This window comes from Theropithecus gelada, chromosome 9 (genome assembly GCF_003255815.1).
Source record: "Theropithecus gelada isolate Dixy chromosome 9, Tgel_1.0, whole genome shotgun sequence".
Lineage (NCBI taxonomy): Eukaryota > Metazoa > Chordata > Mammalia > Primates > Cercopithecidae > Theropithecus > Theropithecus gelada.
Genome location: NC_037677.1, coordinates 34,049,880 through 34,070,498, shown reverse-complemented (window position 1 = coordinate 34,070,498; position 20,619 = coordinate 34,049,880). Strand labels below are relative to the sequence as shown.

The following is a 20,619-nucleotide window of genomic DNA, read 5'->3' as shown; positions in this document are numbered from 1 at the left end:
TGATGGAGTCTTACTCTGTTGCCCAGGCTGGAGGGCAGTGGCACGATCTTGGCTCACTGCAGACTCCGCCTCCCAGGTTCAAGTGATTTTCCTGCCTCAGCCTCCCAAGTAGCTGGGACTACAGGCACGCTCCACCATGCCCAGCTAATTTTTATATTTTTAGTAGAGACAGGGTTTCACTGTGTTGTCCAGGCTGGTCTCGAACTCCTGACCTCAAGTGATCCATCCACCTCGGCCTCCCAAAGTGCTGGGATTATGAGTGTGAGCCATAACGCCCGAACAAGAGTCTTAAAACTAGTGATTTGATGGAGAGTGGTCAGATTGTTGTTATTAGATTAGGTGGTCAGAATATGTGTCTCTGTGACTGGCACTGAAACTGAAATCTAGAAACAGGAAGCAACCAACAGTGTGAAAGTCAGATGGAAAAGCATCCAAGCAACTGCTGCACAAAGGCCCAAAGGCAGAAGGAGTGTCGTCTATTGGAGAAACAGCCAGAGGCGTTCCACATAGAAACTCAGTGAGTGACAGAGCCTGATCAGATCACAGATCCTGGGGCTGGGTGGACCAGGTGAGGTAGGTTTGCTGGATAATTAGGAGATCCTTGTTTCCAAAAGAAAGGAAAACAACTCATTTTGAAAGATTATTTCACTTAATGATTACTTCATCCCATGAATGAACAGGCAAGACCCTTTCTGTAGTTGAGGACAGTGGGAAACCTGGAGAGTGTCACCTGACTCACATCGATATGCCATTTACCTTCCACACGTTTTGTCAGGATCGTTCCTGAACAATAAACTTGAGTACCCAGTTGTATTTGAAGAAGAGTTCTAATAACACCATTCGCATCTTAGTCCCCACGGTGGGTTGCAGCATGTGTTCTCATTTGTCGCTCTGTTCCTCTTTCTTTCTGGGTACATGTGGATAAGACTGAATACATCGAGACTCAGTCTTCATGATGTTAATGAGACTGATAAATCCACTTTTTCTGAACAAGTAAAGAGAGACTATCTAGACAGGGCACAGTAGCTCACACCTGTAATCCCAGCACTTTGGGAGGCCGAGGCGGGTGGATCACGAGGTCAGGAGTTCAAGACCAGCCTAGCCAAGATGGCGAAACCCCGTCTCTACTAAAAAATACAAAAATTAGCCAGGCGTGGTGGTGGGCACCTGTAATCCCAGCTATTCGGGAGGCTGAGGCAGAGAATTACTTGAACCCGGGAGGTGAGGCTGCAGTGAGCCGAGATCACGCCACTGTACTCTAGCCTGGGTGACAGAGAAAGATTCTGTCTCAAAAAAAAAAAAAAAAAAAAAATCTAAAAATTCAGATTTTTGTAGAAAACAAAGATATTGTCCTGTGTCAGGTGAAAAGGAACACTTTCTTAACTTTCTCTAAGTCAGTGCCTTGACTCCCATCCCCTTGTTTACTCTTAGTGAATTTGACATTATTTTACCTGCTTTATATACTCAAGGACACCAAAGCTCAGAGAAGCTAGGACCTCCATTTATGTCATTTAGAATACTTCTTTCATCTTTTAAAAATGCTATTAAAGGTTTGAGAGAAAAGACAAATAGAAGAAACTATGATTTTTAAAAGACAACTCCATAGATAATTTAGCACTGTTTATTTTACTTGAGCGATCAGGAATAGAGCAGCTTTAGAAGGCAGCAAGTCACTTAAAGGTAAGCTTGTCTTTACAAAAATTTCCCTGCAACCATAAGCTTTTTACATGTACTTTGTTTTATGGTACTCTAAAAATTACTAACCATATGTTGCTGAGAACTTTTTTCAAAGAATGTATGAGTACAGTAACATTTGCCAAATATACTAATGAATACTAATCTGATGTGAATACTTCCAAGGCTACTTTGTTAGAGCAAGTTCCTCTTACTTCCTTGACTTCAATCAAGAAATTCACTATACTTGGTTCTTAACTTAAAAGTCCTGAAAATATATGCAAAATTTTGTGTGAAGGTGTGTTTTTCTGAGGAGAGGGTACTTGGAGAGGTTTCATAAATTCTAGACTAAAGAACGACAAACCTAAGCTAGGAGTTTAACACTACTTTGTTGCAAATATTGAAACTAAGGTGAAGCTTACATGCCAATTAAAATTCAGCATAACCTATACATAACCCATATAGGCTAATCAGAAGCCAGATATAAGTTGCTAATATATCAACATGTATTTATTTGTCTTGACATATAGAAGGTTTCCTAGTTAAGTCACCAAATCCAAACATCAATTTTAAAAATAATTCCTGCCACTGCTGAGAGCTATTACAGGATCGTCAACATCAAACGTGAGAAAATCGCTTGGACTTCAGAGCAGGGACTATTTCTGTATTAACTTTGGCTTTAAAGTTTTAATTCTTAAAATTTAGTAAGAAATATTTCTGCGAGTAAACAGCACTTATAAGTAGAGAAGTCTAAGGTCGAACATTTGAGATATTATTTTGAAGTTTGCAGACACCTAAAGGTACTATTTTTATTGTAACCTGGAGTGCCTGTAGCCTTCCAACGTCTCTTAAAATTCATTTAGAGGTTTTCAAACTGTAGTAATACCCTCAAACCATTACCCGGAGCTCTGAAGACTGATCTCTGAGGTAGTATGGTTTTGACATTGCTTAATGAGGTTTTTCTGAAGTTTCTGATAACTGAATGTGTCTTCTACAAGGAGATCAATTATACTACATTTAGGATTGAAGCAAATTATGTTACAGATTTTCCCTCTGTGTCGCATTGTAATCTTGTGAGATTTTAAATAAAAATTTTCAGAAAAGTGAGAAGGGAAATTTCCATGTAATATTTATATTAGTCAAAATGTATAAACTTAAAGCTGCCTTGAGATTTGTGATAGTTTATTAAAAATCAGTCATAATAATAACTGTACCCACACACACCATACTGAATACTTTAAAACAGGCATGGCTTCCTTTATGCAGTGGTGACGACACATAAATGACTTCCACGCTTTGGTTTACATTACCATTGTATCCATCTTGGTTCAGGTCTCCTAAGTGCGCCATAGCACTTCCAAATCTCCCAAATGTCTCGGTGCCAGTAAGGATCTGGGGGTCTCTGAAGAGGAGGGAGCTCACTTGCAAATACAGGTAGATTTGCCCTACTTCTCTGGGGTTGCTCTCAAATTCACGTTCCATAAAGAGAGGTGCCCCAACCAGGACATCATCCAGTCTGTAAGGAACAGAGAAAGCAGCTCAGCGCACTGGTAGAGAGGAGAGTCATTTTGGGTGTATTTGTAATCAACTAATCAAAAGTACCATTTCCACTGGTACTTTTCCTTCTCTGAGGGTTATTTTACAGTCATCAGATTGCTTTCACTGCTTTGTTACGTCTATGGAATCGAATGCTGTAAGAAAATAAGAGTTGTTAAATTATCACACTGAACATTTTAGCTATGTTAAAAATGTCTACTTTAAAAAAACCACAGATATTTCACCATTTTCAGCTTTTTAGTGCATTTCCAGAACCTGTACTTGCACAAAGAAAACATATCGAGAAAGGACAAAATAGCTTTTTGTAAAAATAGATTAGAGTTTGTCTGCAATTAATATAACTGTACATTTAAATTATTCAGTTTTTATGCAGCAATGTTTAAAATCAATTTTGTCCTTCCCTTTCCTTTTGTTAGCTCAATTTAAATAAAACAGATTAGAGAGGTATATCAAGCTGGTTAGAAAGGTAGCAAACAACTTCTCAGCCCAAATAAAAATTTATGTTCTTTGCATACATAGATTATAGCAAAAAACTAATATGTAATTTTTAAGGTTAAAAAAATTTCAAGAGATATTCAAGCAAATTATTTAGAGATAAAGATATAACCACCTGGAGAAAAAATAAAACAGTGGTTACAGGTGTTTCCTTCACAGAGCCAGATGGGTAGGAAGAGGACTGGAACAGGAAACTTCACTATAAGCCTTCTAAGTGATTTGATTTTTTAAAAATGTATAATGTATGATTTCTATTTTAAAATTTTAAAAGTCACACCAACCAAAATTTTTATATATATATATATATATATAAAATTTGATCTAAATTAATGACCTCTACTAAAGTTTGTCTACAGATGCAATGTCTTGGCAGATGCAGTAATCTCAAGAGTGACCTGAGGCAGGAACATATATTTGCATTTGACTTTTATGCCTATGTAGATTAGGTAATATGCTGAAGTTTGCCAAGCAAACCGGTTAAAATATTATTAATATAATTTAGTTATAATAATTCATGTATATGAGATATATAATAATGTATATTAATACATTAATGTATGAAATATATAAAATTAATTATATAAATTGAGTATATTATATAAATATAAAGGTCAAGAAACAATACTATATTAATATGCAATATATTAATACCTAAAAATTAAGATATATCAATAACATTAATAACATAAAATCAATAATTTGTATAAATAACATATATTAATAACAGATTCCATGTCAAATGGCTCATATACATCTTTAATATAGTTTATATCAAAAGTCAGGGATGAGGTGGGAACAGTTACTGAGAACAAGAAACTTTCTTTAAGATCTGAGCAAGACACTCCAACATCACTCTGACCTACCCTCTCTCCAATTTCTGGCCTTCCTTGTGGTATTTATCTATTGTCTTCAGTCTGAATCAAAAGACATCCTGTGTTCTTCCTAGGTTTAAGGTACTGTGATAAGTGGCTTTAATGCAATGATGACTATTAGGTCAACCAATTCATTCCCTAATAACTTACAAATGAGGTTAAATGACTACCCCTATGACTATAAACAAGGCAGACTGGGAAAAATAATATGAGACAATGAAATTAATTCTGGGTATCCTGGACCAGGGAGAGGCTGGGTGCTTGGAGGAAACTAAGGAAGGTTCCATGGAGGAGACGACTTTGAACCTGGGTGGGATCCTGAGGTGGGCTCTCCAGGTGGAGGTGTTGTGAGCCAAACCAAGTGTCCCTGAGTAGAGTGAGGGTACAGTGAGTGTCTAGACATGCTTGGTGCCAGGGGCATTCCAACAAATTTAATTGTAAAAGTAAAATGTACAAAGAATTCTTAAAAGTTAACCCCCTGAAGAAAAAATATGTAACAATAACATATATCATTATCACATATTATATACTATATATTGTTACAATCAATATTATATGTACATGATCTACAATAAGAAAATAAGCCAATTAAAAATCGAGCAAGGCCAGGCGCAGTGGCTCATGCCTGTGATCCCAGCACTTTGGGAGGCCAAGGTGAGCAGATCATGATGTCAGGAGTTTGAGACCAGCCTGGCCAATATGGTGAAACTCCCGTCTCTACTAAAAATACAAAAAGTAGCTAGGCATGGTTGTGCGTGCCTGTAGTCTCAGTTACTCAGGAGGCTGAGGCAGGAGAATTGCTTGAACCCGGGAGGCGGAGTTTGCAGTGAGCCGAGATCACACCACTGGACTCCAACCTGGGCAACAGAGTGAGACTCCGTCTTAAAAAAAAAAAAAAAAAAAATTGGGCAAAAGATGTGAATGGACACCTAATCAAAAAAGATAGATGGCAAGCAAGCTTATGAGTAGACACTCAATATAATATGTCATTAGGAATTGTGAATTAAAACCACAATGAGATACAACTACACATCTCTTAGAATGGCTAAAATCCAAAATGCTGATAACACCAAACATTGGCAAGGATGTAGAACAACTGTAATTAATTGCTAATGGGAATACAAAATGATACAGTCACTTTGGAAGACAGTCTAGCAGTTTCTTACAAAGCTAAACAAAGGCTTACCACACAATCACAAAATTATACTCCTTGGCAGTTACTCAAATGCATTTAAAACATATACATACAAAAATATGCACAAAAATGCGCATAGAATAATTGCCCAAACTTGGAGGCAACCAAGACAGTCTTCGATAGGTGACTGGATAAGCAAATCGTGGTACATCACACAATGTAATAATATTCAGCAATGAAAAGAAATAAGCTATCAAGCCATCAAAAGACATGGAGGAACCTTAAATGTACATTGTTAAGTTAAGCCAATCTGAAGAGACTACCTGCTGTATGATTCCAATTGCATGACACTCTGGAAAAGACACAACTATGACGGCAGCAAAAAAAGTCACACACCTGGGTTCATGTTATAGGCAACCCAACAGTGTGCATAAGTTACTATGCTTTTAATGTGTCCCCCAAATTTCATGTATTGGATATTTAATCTTCAGATGCATGTATTAATGGCATTTGGAGATGAAACTTTTAGAAGGTAGTTAGGATTAGATAAGGCCATCAAGGCGGAGCCCTAAGATGGACTTGTGAATTTATAAGAAGAGGAATGGGATACAGAGCTGGAATGCTCTTGCCCCGCCTCGACATGTGATGCCTGGCACTTCCTCAGGACTTTGCAGAGGGTCGCCACCAGCAAGAAGGCCCTCACCAGAGACGGCCCCTTGACCTTGGACTTCCAGCCTCTAGAAGTATAAGAAATACATTTCTTTTTCTTTATAAATTGTCCAATCTCCAGTATTCAGTTATAGCAACAAAAAACAGGCTAAGCCATGTATTGCTTTAACATAGAAACTTTTCTGTTTCTTTTTTTTCCCCAGTAGTACACGTTGCATGCTAATGCTCATGACTAATATTCAGAATTTAGTTATTTATTAAAATAATACAGATTAGTGGACTAGATAGTAGATATCAAATCAACCTAATTGATAGGTAAGAACTAATGTCACTTCAGTTACGTTACAGAAATTAATTTACAACCTCTTTATGGTTTAATTTTTTAGATTTTTCTACCTAATTCAATCATAATGATACGTCCTGTATGAATGAACATACTTGCACTAAATCTAGCATAAAAATATAGTTCCCTAAGCTGTTTCCTTTCAACTGGATTTTTCTGTAAATTATTCTCAAGTTAACCACTAAGAATCTGTTTAAATTTGGCTCCTTTTGGTCCTGCAGAGGTTAGAAACAATTGTTGTATAGAAAGTATCCAATGGATTAAATTGTAATTCAGTGAATTTCTGAAGTAATATAACTACTATAAGGCTCAAAAGCCATAAGAAATGAAAACATATTTGCTTGTTTAGGCACGAGATGAAAAATACCATTTCCATTTGTTAACAAGTTTGTTCAGAAATTCCTAACAAAGCTTACATTGACATAGTTTGTAGTAATGGAAGTCTTAAGATAGCGAAACTGAAGATAATTTCCCCAGCTTGTTTATATTTTCAAAACTGTCACAGGCTTGATAGTATTAACCATCAACCAGCATGCACACAACTGTTAAGTCTAAATGTTTGCTGTCCATTCAATCATACTCGGAGATTTTTTCTTAATAGAAAAATATCCGGGAAAATTTCCACCAGTTAATTTATTTGGTCACTTACTGACGCTGTCTTTTTTTTTTTTTTTTTTTTTTCCTCCTGATATTGAGATTCTGGAGCTCTTTTTTGGACCTTGTTTTTGTTGCCTAGTTTTCGAAGAATATATGTTTTCCAACAATGTTCACTAGAGAGCCTTGTGCACAAATGTACTTATCTCCAGCTTGGGGAAAGGAGGGTCTGGTTCAAGCCCATAAATGTGTGTGTGCAGGGAAGTCCTTACTTCTGAACCATGAGCAATGACCTAGCCAAGTGATTTTTTTAAACCCTATGAAATATATTATATATATATCATCATTGTTGTAATTCCAGACTTCACTTGAGTTGTCTATCTTTCACCTTTCTTTGGCCAGTCTCAATTACTTCCAGAGCATACTTACATATAACAGGACCTTGAATTTATATAGCATCTAAGTAATTAAAAACAGCAAATGATATACTGAGAATCTGTGGGCACTTTACCTTTATGAATGGCGTTAGTAAATTAATGCAAATATCCTTCAACGCAATCTAAAGAATTCAGAAAATACTATGTAATAAAAAAATATGCATAGCAATTTTTAAGAACATCAAGAAGGAAATTATTACTTTAAAACAGTCATGTATTTGTTACTACCATATTATTTTGATCAACAGGAAGCCAATGAGGTCATATTCTCACAATTTTTTTTTCCTTAACATGGCAAAAAAAAAAAAAGTACTATAAACATTGTCACAAAACTTCACTATAGACTAGAATGCGCATGTTTCCAGGAAGGACGGTGCCCTGTAGGGCATAAGGCGAAACTTGGGCAAAGTCCTGAGGATTCAAACCAGGAGTGGCCTGTGGAAAAGAACACACAGAGTGAATCTGTATAGCGGGGGAAGAGCCCCTACTGCTTGTGTGACCGTCAGTGGGGAGAAATGTGTCTGTGCATATATGAAAGGCCACGGTGAGATTTTTTTTTTTCCCCCCTGATTTTGAGATTTTGGAGCTTTTTTAGAAACCTTGTTTTTGTAAGCATTACAAAAACTGGATGGCATGCTATGTCTGGCCTTCAAGTTCTTTAGCCATTTTCTTTCCAAACGACTAAAAGGCTGTGATTACAGTTACAGTCCACCTAAGTTGGAAATCTTGAATGGCAGTCCTAATAGCTACTTTAAAAAATTTTTTTTTAATTTTTAATTTTTTTGAGATGGAGTCTCGCTCTGTCACCCAGCCTGGAGTGCAGTGGTGCCATCTCAGCTCACTGAAAGCTCCGCCTCCCGGGTTCACACCAATCTCTTGCCTTAGCCTCCCGAGTAGCTGCGACTACAGGTGCCCGCTACCACGCCCAGCTAACTTTTTATATTTTTAGTAGAGACGGGGTTTCACTGTGTTAGCCAGGATGGTCTTAATTTCCTGACCTCATGATCTGCCTGCCTTGGCCTCCCAAATTAGCTATTTTTACAACTTAAATAACTGAAGATGAAGGCAATTTATTTTTAAATTAACTGCTTTCAGGATAAGATTGGCATTCAACTGTAACTTCGAAATACATGCAGAGTGCAAGCACTGCCATCTCCCTCCACTGCTGTTGCTTAGACAGAGTCATTTCACTGCCCTCCAAGCCGCTGTCCTGCCTCCCCTGGTGCATGGTAGTAGGGTTCCAGAAGGCTCTGTGACCATCTAGAGCTGGTAGACAGAGCACAACTGATAACACGAAGCCTGAGCAGGTACTGCTCACCTGGAATCCCCATGGCTCACAGGACGTTGTAACAAGTTGGAAATGGACTTGTTCTAGTCCATGGCAGAGTTTGTGTGCACTGTGTGCAGTGGTTTGGAGTAAAGGCAGTGACCTGCACACCTTCACGATCCAGCTCCCTGGGGTTCTCGCTCCACAGCTCTCTGCTGGTTCTTGAATATGCCTGGAGCTCCCGCCTCAGGGAATACGCACCTTTTGTTCTTCCACAGGGAACACTCCTTCCTCCCTCCCGCTTAGATCACCATGGCTGGTCCTCACCTCCCTTAGGTGTTTCCTTAGCTGGAATCTTAGCCCTAAGACCGTCATGATCTCCCCAGTTGGGGATTGCATCCCTTCAAATACTCCCTATCTCCCCTCTCTTTCTATTTTAACAAGTTTAATTAATAGACTTTATTTTTTAGGGCAGTTTTAGATTGTTTAGATTCAAAGCAAATTTGAGCAGAAAGTACAGAATTCTCCCATTACCCTCTCCCTAACCTGCAACCTCCCACACCATCACGTCGGAGGGGCACATTCGTTCCAGTCAGTAAGCCCTACATTCATACGTCATTATCAACCAAAGGCCATGGTTTACACTGAATTCACTGTTGGTATCAAACCTTCCATGGGTTTTAACAAATATATAAGGACACACATCCACTATTACTGTATCATACAGAGTCGTTTCACTGCCCTAAAAATCCTGTTCTTCACCTGTTCATAACTCCCTCCATCAGAACCCCTGGGAAACACTGCCTTGTTCCTGTTGCCATAGTGTTGCCTCTTCCAGAATGTCATGGAATTGGAATCATATAGAATGTAGATCTTTCAGACTGGCATCTTTCACTTAGCAATATTCAGTTAAAGTTCCTTTGTGTGTGTGTGTCTTTTTTTTTTTTTAGACAGAGTCTCGCTCTGTTGCCCAGGCTGGAGTGCAATGGTGCAATTACAGCTCACTGCAATGTCAGCCTCCCGGATTCAAGGGATTCTCCTGCCTCAGCCTCTCAAGTAGCTGGGATTACAGGCACCTACCACCATGCCTGGCTAATTTTTTGTATTCTTAGTAGAGACAGGGTTTCACCACATTGGCTAGGCTGGCCTCGACCTCCTGACCTCAGGTAATCCACCTGCCTCAGCCTCCCAAAGTGCTATGATTACAGGCATGAGCCACCGCACCTGGCCCCTCTGTGTGTTTTCATGGCCTGATAGCTCAGTTTTTTTTAGCACTGAATAAAAATTATCAGGATGTACCAGAGTTTATTTATGTATTCAGCTACTTGGTTGCTTTCAGCCCTTTTGTTTTTGCTGTCTCCGTAGTACTTATAACCATCTCACATAGTCATTACTCATTTAATTTTTGTCTGTAGCATGAACCTTCCTAACTCTACTATAATCTTCATGAAGTTATGGATTTTTCTGCACCTAGAACAGTGCCTGTTAGTGCATAATAGATGCTCGAGAACTTTATGTTCAATGAAAGAATAATAGAAAGACATTTCCCAACAGGTACAAAAGGTATGAAATTTATCTCCATTCAAATGCCATGACACAATTAATACAAAGTCCATTGATAGCTATATGAAGGTCACAGAAAATATCTAGCAAAGGTATAGCTAAAGTGCTTAGCACATTGCCCAGAACAAAGTAAGTATTCTTCAGATATTTGCTTTCTGTGAAAATGTGAGCTCCCTGAGAGACTCTACCTGTCTTATTCACCTGTGTATTCTGGGCACCAGGAACAAAGCCTGGAACATGGTGGATGATCCAATAATATTTTTGGGTGGATAATCAATACATCTCAATCTAATGGTTTTTTACTTTAATGATTCATTAATTTACCTGTGAGGTCCTTTTAGTGAATCAAAGGGGCGTTTAATCATTATTTATTTTTGAAGTAATGACTTGAACATAACCAAAATTCACCGTGCTGTTTGGTCCATGTTCAACTGTAATTTACTACTGTAATCTGAAAAATAACAATTTCATCTTCTCCATGGCTGTTACTAGTATAGTACATTTTTAAAGCAATTAAAAAATCCATTTATGTGTAAATGTTTTGTGAACGTACCACATGCTAGGTGAAAATTCAAGGAGTAAAGAGAAATAGATGAATGTCCTTAATGGCTATGAATTTTGAATGACTAAAGACTTTATAAGATTAAAAATAAAACGAAATAAAATAATCCTCTTCTAGAAGCAGCAGATGTGGAAAATCTCCATAAGGACAAAATCAGATGACAGAGAATTATTTAATAGATGCATCTTCTTGTCCTGAACCAAAAACGTTGAGAACAAGGGAGCCTCTATCTTGTTGAGGCAGTAAGGAAGGATGTATTTTGTGAAGGGAAAATATAACATCTTTATGAATGACTGTAACATATTGTATATGACAGAGGTCTGTAAACTTACCCATCACTGTTAACATCTGATACGACAATGGTATATCCAAAATAAGATGCCATCTGCAAAGGAAAATCAGGAGATGACATTCTGTGTCCAAACAGTCAGTTTTGTAGTCATGTCTCCATTATTCCCGAAAGATTCATCTCATTGTGGTACATTTTTGCATTTAAATTTGTAGACTCCTGGAAGTTGCCAGGGTCCTCTTGCCTCATTTAGTCTAACCCCTGACCCAATGAATAATTTTCCCCATAATAACCCTGACATCTGCTTGGACACCCTCTGGGGATGTTCAACAATCAGTCCATTTAATTGGTGGACACAGCTATCAGAATGTTCACTGCTAAATCTGGCTCTTCCATAACTTGCAGCACTTAATCCCACCAAGTTCTGCAATCTCGAATCTCACAGAAGGAATCTAATTCCACTTCCATATGATGTTGTATGAAAATATTTTCAGGCCAGGTGCAGCAACTCATGCCTGTAATCCCAGCACTCTGGGAGACCCAGGCAGGAGGGTCACTTGAGTCCAGGGGTTCAAGACCAACCCTGGCACTATGGTGAGACCACATCTCTATAAAAAATAAAACAGAATTAGCAGGGCATGGTGGCATGTGTAGTTCCAGCTAACTGGGAGGCTGAGGTGGGAGGATCTCCTGAGCCTGGGGAGTTCAAGGCTGCAGTGATCTGAGATCACACAACTGCACTCCAGTCTGGGTGACAGAGAGAGACCCTGTCTCAAAATAAAATATTTTCACTTGGCTCACCATCCAACCTCTCTGTGTTAGAGATATGATATGTGGTACCAAAACACAGATGACACTTGTGAGTGCACTGACTACAAGAGAAGAGTTAGGTAGGATTTACGCTTCCTGCTTCAGAGGAAGAATAAAATGTTTTCATGTTGGGGGAACCCACATCTCAGTGTCAGTTTGTATTGTGCTCAGAGTCAACAAAAGCTCCTAAATCCTTTCCATGAGTGTACCTAGTATACTACACTCTCTCCACATTTTTTTTAATTTTTTTTTTTTTTTTTTTTGAGACAGAGTCTCGCTCTGTTGCCCATGCTGGAGTGCAGTGGCGCGATCTTGGCTCACTACAACCTCCCCCTCCTGGATTCAGGAAATTCTGTTGCCTTAGCCTTCCAAGTAACTGGGATTACAGGTACCCACCACCATGCCCAGCTAATTTTTGTATTTTCAGTAGAGATGGGGTTTCACTATGTTGTCCGGGCTGGTCTCAAACTCCTGACCTCAGGTGATCCATCCACTCGGCCTCCAAAGTGCTGGGATTACAGGCATGAGCCACTGCGCCCAGCCTCCCCCCATTTTATCTCTGCAGTTTTTCTTTTTAAACCTGTTTTTGGATTTATAATCTTTCCAGAATTTATACTCTCATCAGATTTGACCCATAGTTTCAGCTTGCCAATTTTGCTTCCATAGTGTGCCACGCATTGTTTGAGGTGACGTAACTTCCTATTATGCCCTCATTTAATGAACACACAATCCCTTAGAAGGCACGTGCCCCAGGAGACAGAGACTTTGGTCTGGTTTGTTTACTGTTCTATCTGAACTTCCCGAGCAGTGTCTGGACCAAAGTAGGTGCCAAGTGCCAAATGCTCTTTGCAGAGAAAATGAATATACGAGTTAACAAGTGGCGTGTAACAACTCAATTCTTTCACCTCTTTTCTCTGTTCCAAACATAGATCATGAAATTCTTACTCTTTATGTGGCGGTGTGTGGCCTTCACTCAGAGGAATTTCATCATTTATCACCTTCTGAGGTTCAGGATTACAGAACTGGGTAGTATTGAGGAGAAGAAGTTATAGAAAGGCTAAATTTAGCAATGTTTAAAAAGTTTCTAATGATAAAAAGTAAACAAATCTGGGCAAAGGAGAAGCATTGCTAGATTCTCATTCACTTATTAATTACCACCACTTAGGAAAAGTTGTTTGAAATAGTTGTTCAATATCTATTCAACTTCCTGCTCATCTCAGTCTTACTTCTCCAAACTTTCCAAAAGAGCATCAGGAGATGTAAAATGCTTTGTTGAAAATGTCAGAGTAATAGACTAAAGCCCCAAATTATAGAAAAAAGATGTCAAAATCATTTTGTGTTTATTTTTAAACCTGCTGATTTCTCTTCTTTCTTTTTTTTTTTCAACAGAGACAGCAGTCTCACTATGTTGCCCAGGCTGGTCGTGAACTCCTGGCCTCAGCGATCCTCCTGCCTTGGCCTTCCAAACTGCTGGGATTACAGGTGTGAGCCACATTTCTTTAAATACTGAGTTGGTACTTCCATCTAAGGGAAGCCAGTTGTGAACTGAATTTGTTTCTCCAGACAATCGATTTTTCTCTCCTCTTCAAATTAAATTAACGTGGTTAATTTTAAATGTATTACTTCCACAGTTTGTTCATATTTAGTTTAAAATTAAGTGTGTAGTTCTGTTCATAAATAGTCACATATTAGTTACAAACACAAGGAGTTCATTTTAGGTTTGTCCTGCATTAAAACATGGAGGCCTGAATCTATATCTTACAGACATAGAGATGCAATCATTTATGATCATTGTAAGCACATGTATTCGAATGCATCTCAAATTTTAGAAGATTTAATGGCACATGGGAATTTAGTGGCTTTTGTTTAGTCAAAAGACAGGAGAGAGGAAGTGGGATGGAAAGGAATTAACATTTCTTGAAGAGTTATGTGCCAGGGAATCTTCTAAGTAATCTATAATCCTTGATTTATTTCATTCTTAAAAGGAGCTTGGAAGATAAACATTTTATTCTTATTTTGCAAAGCGGCTCAAAGAGGTGAGGTAATTTTCCTGTGATCTCACACGGTTCATGAGGGTGCAGTGGGAACTGGAAGTCTGATCTGTCAACTGCAGAAGTTCAGGTCCTTTTTACAGAGACATTCTTCCCATATCTTACATCAAAAGCTTCAGGCATTTATAGACTATTGAAAGATTCATGTTAATACAAAACCACTTCCCGTTGTTCTTAGAAAAAAATTCCTAATCCCAAACACCGCCCGCCTCCCCCACCAGTCTTCTATGAGTAGCCCCCATCCCCTCTGTCCTCAGCTCCTACGTCTCTCTTGCTTATAGAGATTGTGGCCTTCACTCTGCTCTTCACACATGTCCAGCTAGTTCTTGTCTGAAAGCCTTTGTGTTAGCCTTCCCTTGCCTGGAAGGTTCTAGATAAGATGGCATAGTTGGCTCTGTCTTGCCATTCACATTTCAGCCCAGACATTGGCACCTCAGAGGCCTCCCTGATCACCCCATCCAAGGGCTTCCTTGCCACCTCCCTCCCGTCTTATATCACTCAGCTTTATTTTCTTTAAATCATGGTTCACAATCTGAAATTATGAACATTTATTTGCCTGTTAATAAACTGTCCCTCTCCATCCCCTGCCACCTCACTGCTGCCTGAGAGCTGGGTGGGATCTGACTGTCTGATGCACACGATTGCATCCTCAGTGCCTAGGACAGTTTCCAGTACATAGTAGCTGCTCATTAAGTATTTGTTGAATGGATGAATAACTGATATCAATATTATAGTCTACTGGTAACCCAGAGTGATTTTATTTATTTGATATTAAAATGTCTCTACCTGTTCGCCAGTGAAATTCTGAATAAACGTCATATCTGTAGAGTTAATGATTGAAACCTGAAATCATAGAAATTAAACAGGTTACACCATTTGACGTAGAATTGGAGCCCTTTTTTAAAACTACAACTTGAATCATTTAAAATTTTTTGGAAAGTGTGATAAATGGTTAGCTAAATTTAAAACAAAAACGAAAGCCCACAGAATGATCTTACCTAAAAAAAAAAAAAAAAAAAAACCCAATTGAAGTTTTTCTTTGTGGTTAAGTCTGAGATGCTTTCAGACAAAATGCATGCTTATTAATCTGAGCTGGAGAAATAAAAGTTAAATTCAAGAATATTGAGAGCGATTAACTTGACGATTGGTTGATTTAACCAGGATTTTTGTCTAAATCCATTTCTGTTCTTGTGCTACTATAAATTGATCATTATGGTTCTTTGCAAGAAAAATTAGGTTTTAAAATGCTATCCACAAGGCAAAAATATTCCTTTTAATTCTACTTAGCCAAACATGATGCTTTCTAGATACTTTTGCAAAAGATGAACTTTATTTAAAATATGGTTTTCTTTCAGATCTATTTATTTACTTTTCCTAATTTCATAGTGACGGGTTTGAATAGTATCACCCCAAAATTTCATATCTACCCAGAACATCAGAATAAGACTTTATTTGGAAATAGGGTCTTTGCAGATGAAATTAGTTAAGGATCTCAAGATGAAATCATCTTGGTAGGCTCTAAATCTGATGGCTGATGTCCTTATAAAAAGAGGAGAAGACACATGTAGACACAGAGGGTAGAAGGCCACACAAGGATGGAGGCAGAGACTGGTGGGATGTTGCCACAAGCCAAGGAATGCCAGGGACTGTCAGAGGCTGCAAGGGGGCAAGGAGAACCCTCCTATCATAGATGCTCTGGTGAGAATATCGTCCTGCCCACAATTTGATGTCAGACTTCTGGCCTCTAGAACTGTGAGTGAATAAATTTATGTTGGTTAAAGCCAGCCAGTTTGTGATTCTATGTTATAGCAATCGTAGGAAACAAATAATAAATTTACAATTAGTTAAATTTACAATAAAATTAAATAATGCAATTAATTAAAATAACTGAAATAACAATTGCTTTTATTTCTACTGTATGAGACATATTAAGGTGTTGATCATAACCATGGCATCCTCCACAATTATTCTCAGATTATACCCACAGGTAGGACAAGCCTTGTGGGTATATGACTTGTGCAGTCACACGGGACCCTGTGTGCTTAGATGGGTCCCACACTTGGTTTAATGCTCTGCTGTTGCTGTCCTGAAATTTTTGATAATTTTTGAACAAGGGGCCTGTGTTTTCATTTTGCACTGGGTCCATCAGTTGCCTAGCTGGTCTTGCACATGGATGAGAACACATCTAATCTGGCTTGTTTTCCTTCCTTATTCATAAGCAAGCAGGATGAATCGGGAGGAGGAACTCCTTAATAAAGGAAGTGTTAAAAGACTTAAAAGTTGCATAAAATGAAACATTTCTTTGCATATACAGATGGTCCTTAAATTATGATGTTTCAACTGACAATGGTTCAAAAGTGATACACATTCTGTAATAATCATACTTTGAATTTTGAGTTTTGATCTTTTCCCAGACTAGCAATATGCGATATGATACTCTTACTTGAGATATGAACACTTTATTATACAATAGGGTTTTGCCCACGTGTGGGCTAATGTAAGTGTTCTGAGCATGTTTAAGGTAGGTTAGGTAAGCTATGATGTTCGGTGGGTGAGGTGTATTAAATGTGTTTTCAACTTACAGGATTTTCAAATGATGGGTTTATTGGGATGTAATTCCATCAAGGAGCATCTGTACAAGAAAATATCCTATTCCTATAATGCATTCTCAGTACTCACATATCCAAAATTCTGTGCTCCTCTTGGAACTCCAGCAACCAATTCTGGGGATGAAAATAGTCATTTAGAAGGGGAATTACACACACACACCCACACACACCCACACACCATATAATAAATAAGTGGTGAAGACAGTGCTTTTTAAATGAGTGGCTATCAGAACACAGCAGGGGTCCCCAAGCACCAGGCCATCAACCAGTACCTGTCTGTGGTGCTAGGAGCCTGGCCACACACACAGTAGGAAGTGAGCCTCAGGTGAGCCAGAACAAAGCTTCGTCTGTATTTACAGCCACTCCCCATTGCTCACATGATAGCCTGAGCCCTGCCTCCTGTCAGATCAGCCGTGGCATTACATTCTCACAAGAGCGGGAACCCTCTTGTGAACTGTGCACGTGAGGGATCTAGGTTGCATGCTCCTCTTGAGACTCTTATGTCTGATGATCTGAGGTGAAACAGTTTCAGCCCAAAACCATCCCTCACCCCCACATCTGTGGAAAAATAGTCTTGCATGAAACCAGTCCCTGGTACCAAAAAGGTTGCGGATTGCTGATGTAGAGGGTTGGGAATTTGAAGCCAGGGCTTTGCGTTTACTTTTGTTTCTTCTCCAGATAATAGAAAACAGAAAAACAGAGGTCGTACCCCTTTGTAATACTTTGACATTTATGTCTTCATTGGGAGTCTCTCTGCACTTTGGTCTCTAGATCATGAACCTGGCTTCTTGGGTCTGCATGCGATTTATAAGTTAGACCTCTTACTGTGATTCTTCCAGCTTTTACTATAGTGACATCTTTTGTACTAGTATAAAAATTACAGTTCTGGTTCCATCTCAGAGTCAAGGGAGGGAATGGGATCAGGTGCGAAGCAGAGAGGGGAGCCTTGGACAGGAACGTGAATGATTCATCTACAGCAGCAGGAGAGCAGGGGAAGCATGCTCTTGAATCATAAAACAGGGTTCAGGAAAACTAAGCAATCTGGATAGACTGCCGGGAAAGTTGACGGAACTGGTAGTACCCTGTCCAGTTTTCAATAATCTTTATTTGGTATAAATTAAGTTCTCCTGACACTAAAAGCAAACCACAATCAGATATAATAGGGCTGACTGATTTCAGAGTCAGGCCTGTGGGTGAGGACAGATTCTAGAGGATTGGGCCATTTGAGAAACATGGCAACCACGACTTCTCCCATCCCACAAACATCGGGAATTTTGTTTTTAAAATATCAGTCATCCCACCCAGTAATGGTGAAGTCTGCAATCTCATATGACCACAACTCTAAGGAGTTATTAAATGTAATGTTGAGTAAAGATGCTCCTAATTTTTTAATAAATGATCAGGACAGTTTAATTGCTTGGGGTCTAAGGCAAGTCTGAACTGTCACTCAACTACAAAAACTATTCAGTTGGAAGGAAAAATAGGAGACTTTTCTTTTTCAATAACTCAAGGTGAAATCTTCAGAAGGCCCTTTTTTTTTTTTTTTTTTTTTTTTTTTTTAAACAGTGTCTCACTCTGTTGCTCAGCCTGGAGTGTAGTGGCATAATCATCATGGCTCACTGCAGCCTCAACCTCCTGGGCTCAAGCCATCCTCCTCCCTCAGCTTCCTGAATAGCTGGGACCACAGGTGCATGCCACCATGCCTGGATAATTTTTCTATATTTTGTAGAGACGCGGTGTCACTATGGTGCCCAGGCTGGTCTCCAACTCCTGGGCTCAAGCCATCCACCTGCTTCGGCCTCCTCGAGTGTTGGGATTATAGGCCTGAGCCACTGTACATGGCCAGAAAATTTTTAATAATCAATATAATCAGGAAAAATTTAGATCCTTGGCCTGGGAACACATGACTTGAGTAGCATACTGACTAGTGAGAAGCAAAACTATTTCCTTCATTTGCAGCTTAGAAAGGTTCTATCACTGTCGAACTCATAGTTGGTGAGTAGTACAAGTCAAAAATTGACAGCAAAGTCAACATTCTTTCCAACACGTCAAATTACATTCCTGGACTTGGTTAGGGACAGATTACTTTCTTGGGTTTTAGCTCACTACATCTCACTCTAAAGTGGTAACAAAGGCTCTTAACCTTTTTTGAGTCATGAACATATATCAAAATTGGAAAAAAGCTATGGATCCTTTCACCAGGAAAATTATACACAATCAAATCTTGCATGTAATTTTTAGAGGTTCCAATCCAGTGAAGCCCATCCATGTCCCACCCAGCAGTGGGAGGATCCATGTTAAGAACCCATCATCTTGAGGACATTGAAGTGCTCACTGTTTTTTTCAAATAGAATTCTTATTCCCTGTTGTCTAATTAAGTAAATCTTGAACATGCACAGTCCTGGATTCGTAGTGGTCTGGTGAGCTGATTGTGATGTTCCTCGATAGTGCTTTTATTTTAGATATCCTCAAAACACTTAAAACACAATCCATTTTCAGACATTTTATTTTAGATATTTTATTTTAAATAGTTTAGATATCCTCAAAACACTTTTTATTTTATTTTAGATATCCTCAAAATACAAAATATCCTTTTAGATATCCTCAGAACACTTAAAACCCAATCCATTTCTGAGATCTGATGGAAAATCACTACTGTTTTTTACCATCTTTCCCTACAATGTACTCTTGTGCATCATTATTTATCTTATTGGGTCAAAACTGAATGCTATTCTGGAGAGCTTTCCAACAAGACTCTTTTTTTTTTTTTTTTTAGACGAGGTCTCAATCTGTCACCCAAAGCTGGAGTGCGGTGGTGCAATCATGACTTACTTCAACCTTGACCTCACAGGGTCAAGTGATCCTCCTGCCTCAGCCTCCCAGCCTCCTAAGCTGGGACTACAGGTGCATGCCACCATGCCTAGCTAATTTTTGTATTTTTGAGAGGAGGTCTCACTATGTTGCCCAGGCTAGTATAGAACTCCTGAGCTCAAGCAATTCTCCCACCTTGGCCTCCCAAAGTGCTGGAATGACAGGCGTGTGAGCCACCACACCCAGTCCAACAATACTCCTAATGCCATATTAAAAGAATAATAATTTGGCATGTTTTAGTTTCTTTTGTAAAATTTTCAGTGATTTTTAGATTTGACCTGTTCTCAAGGCACTAGTTACTCAATACTATCTTTGATGGTTCCTAATTCAATGGTTCTTATGACAGCCAACAGCGCTTTTTAGATATCAGGCCTTGCACTGTTTTATGGATAAACAGAGTTAACTCATTTAATTCTCACAAGAATCCTATGAGGTAGACAATACTATTAACATCATCATCCTTATTTAAGAATGAAAAAAGTTGGAGGCACTAAGATGCTCAGTAACTTCTCCCAGGTCACAGAGATAGTAAGTAGCGAGGTCAGGGTTTAAACCCAAGAGGTCTGGCTCCGGAGTCCAGGCTCTTAAGCATTACAATATACTGCCTTTTAATACCTTGAAGAAGACATAATGAAAGGACAAGTCCTTTATGAATTAGTTTGTACCTAAAAGAAAAATGTTCTTTCAAAGGAAAAAATAAAAACCTGATTATCTTCAACCTGAACTGCAAAACTTTGTTTATGATATTCTGCTTTGTATACCTTAACACAAAACTATGAAAGGATCTGTAATGATTACTAGAGGTGACCATATTTCATTTA

The 20,619-nt window shown here is 38.7% G+C and overlaps 1 protein-coding gene across 2 annotated transcripts in view; it reads right to left on the bottom strand.

Moving 5' to 3' along the window:
- ITGA8 (integrin subunit alpha 8) overlaps nt 1-20,619 on the bottom strand; it is a 198,488-nt gene that overhangs the window by 126,108 nt on the left and 51,761 nt on the right. For both annotated transcript variants that reach the window (XM_025396715.1, XM_025396716.1), the window contains 4 exons: nt 16,998-17,041; nt 15,105-15,161; nt 11,501-11,553; nt 2,985-3,190 (listed from right to left, as the gene is read on the bottom strand). In XM_025396715.1, coding sequence (XP_025252500.1) covers nt 2,985-3,190; nt 11,501-11,553; nt 15,105-15,161; nt 16,998-17,041 — 360 coding nt within the window. The remainder of the gene's footprint in view (nt 1-2,984; nt 3,191-11,500; nt 11,554-15,104; nt 15,162-16,997; nt 17,042-20,619) is intronic.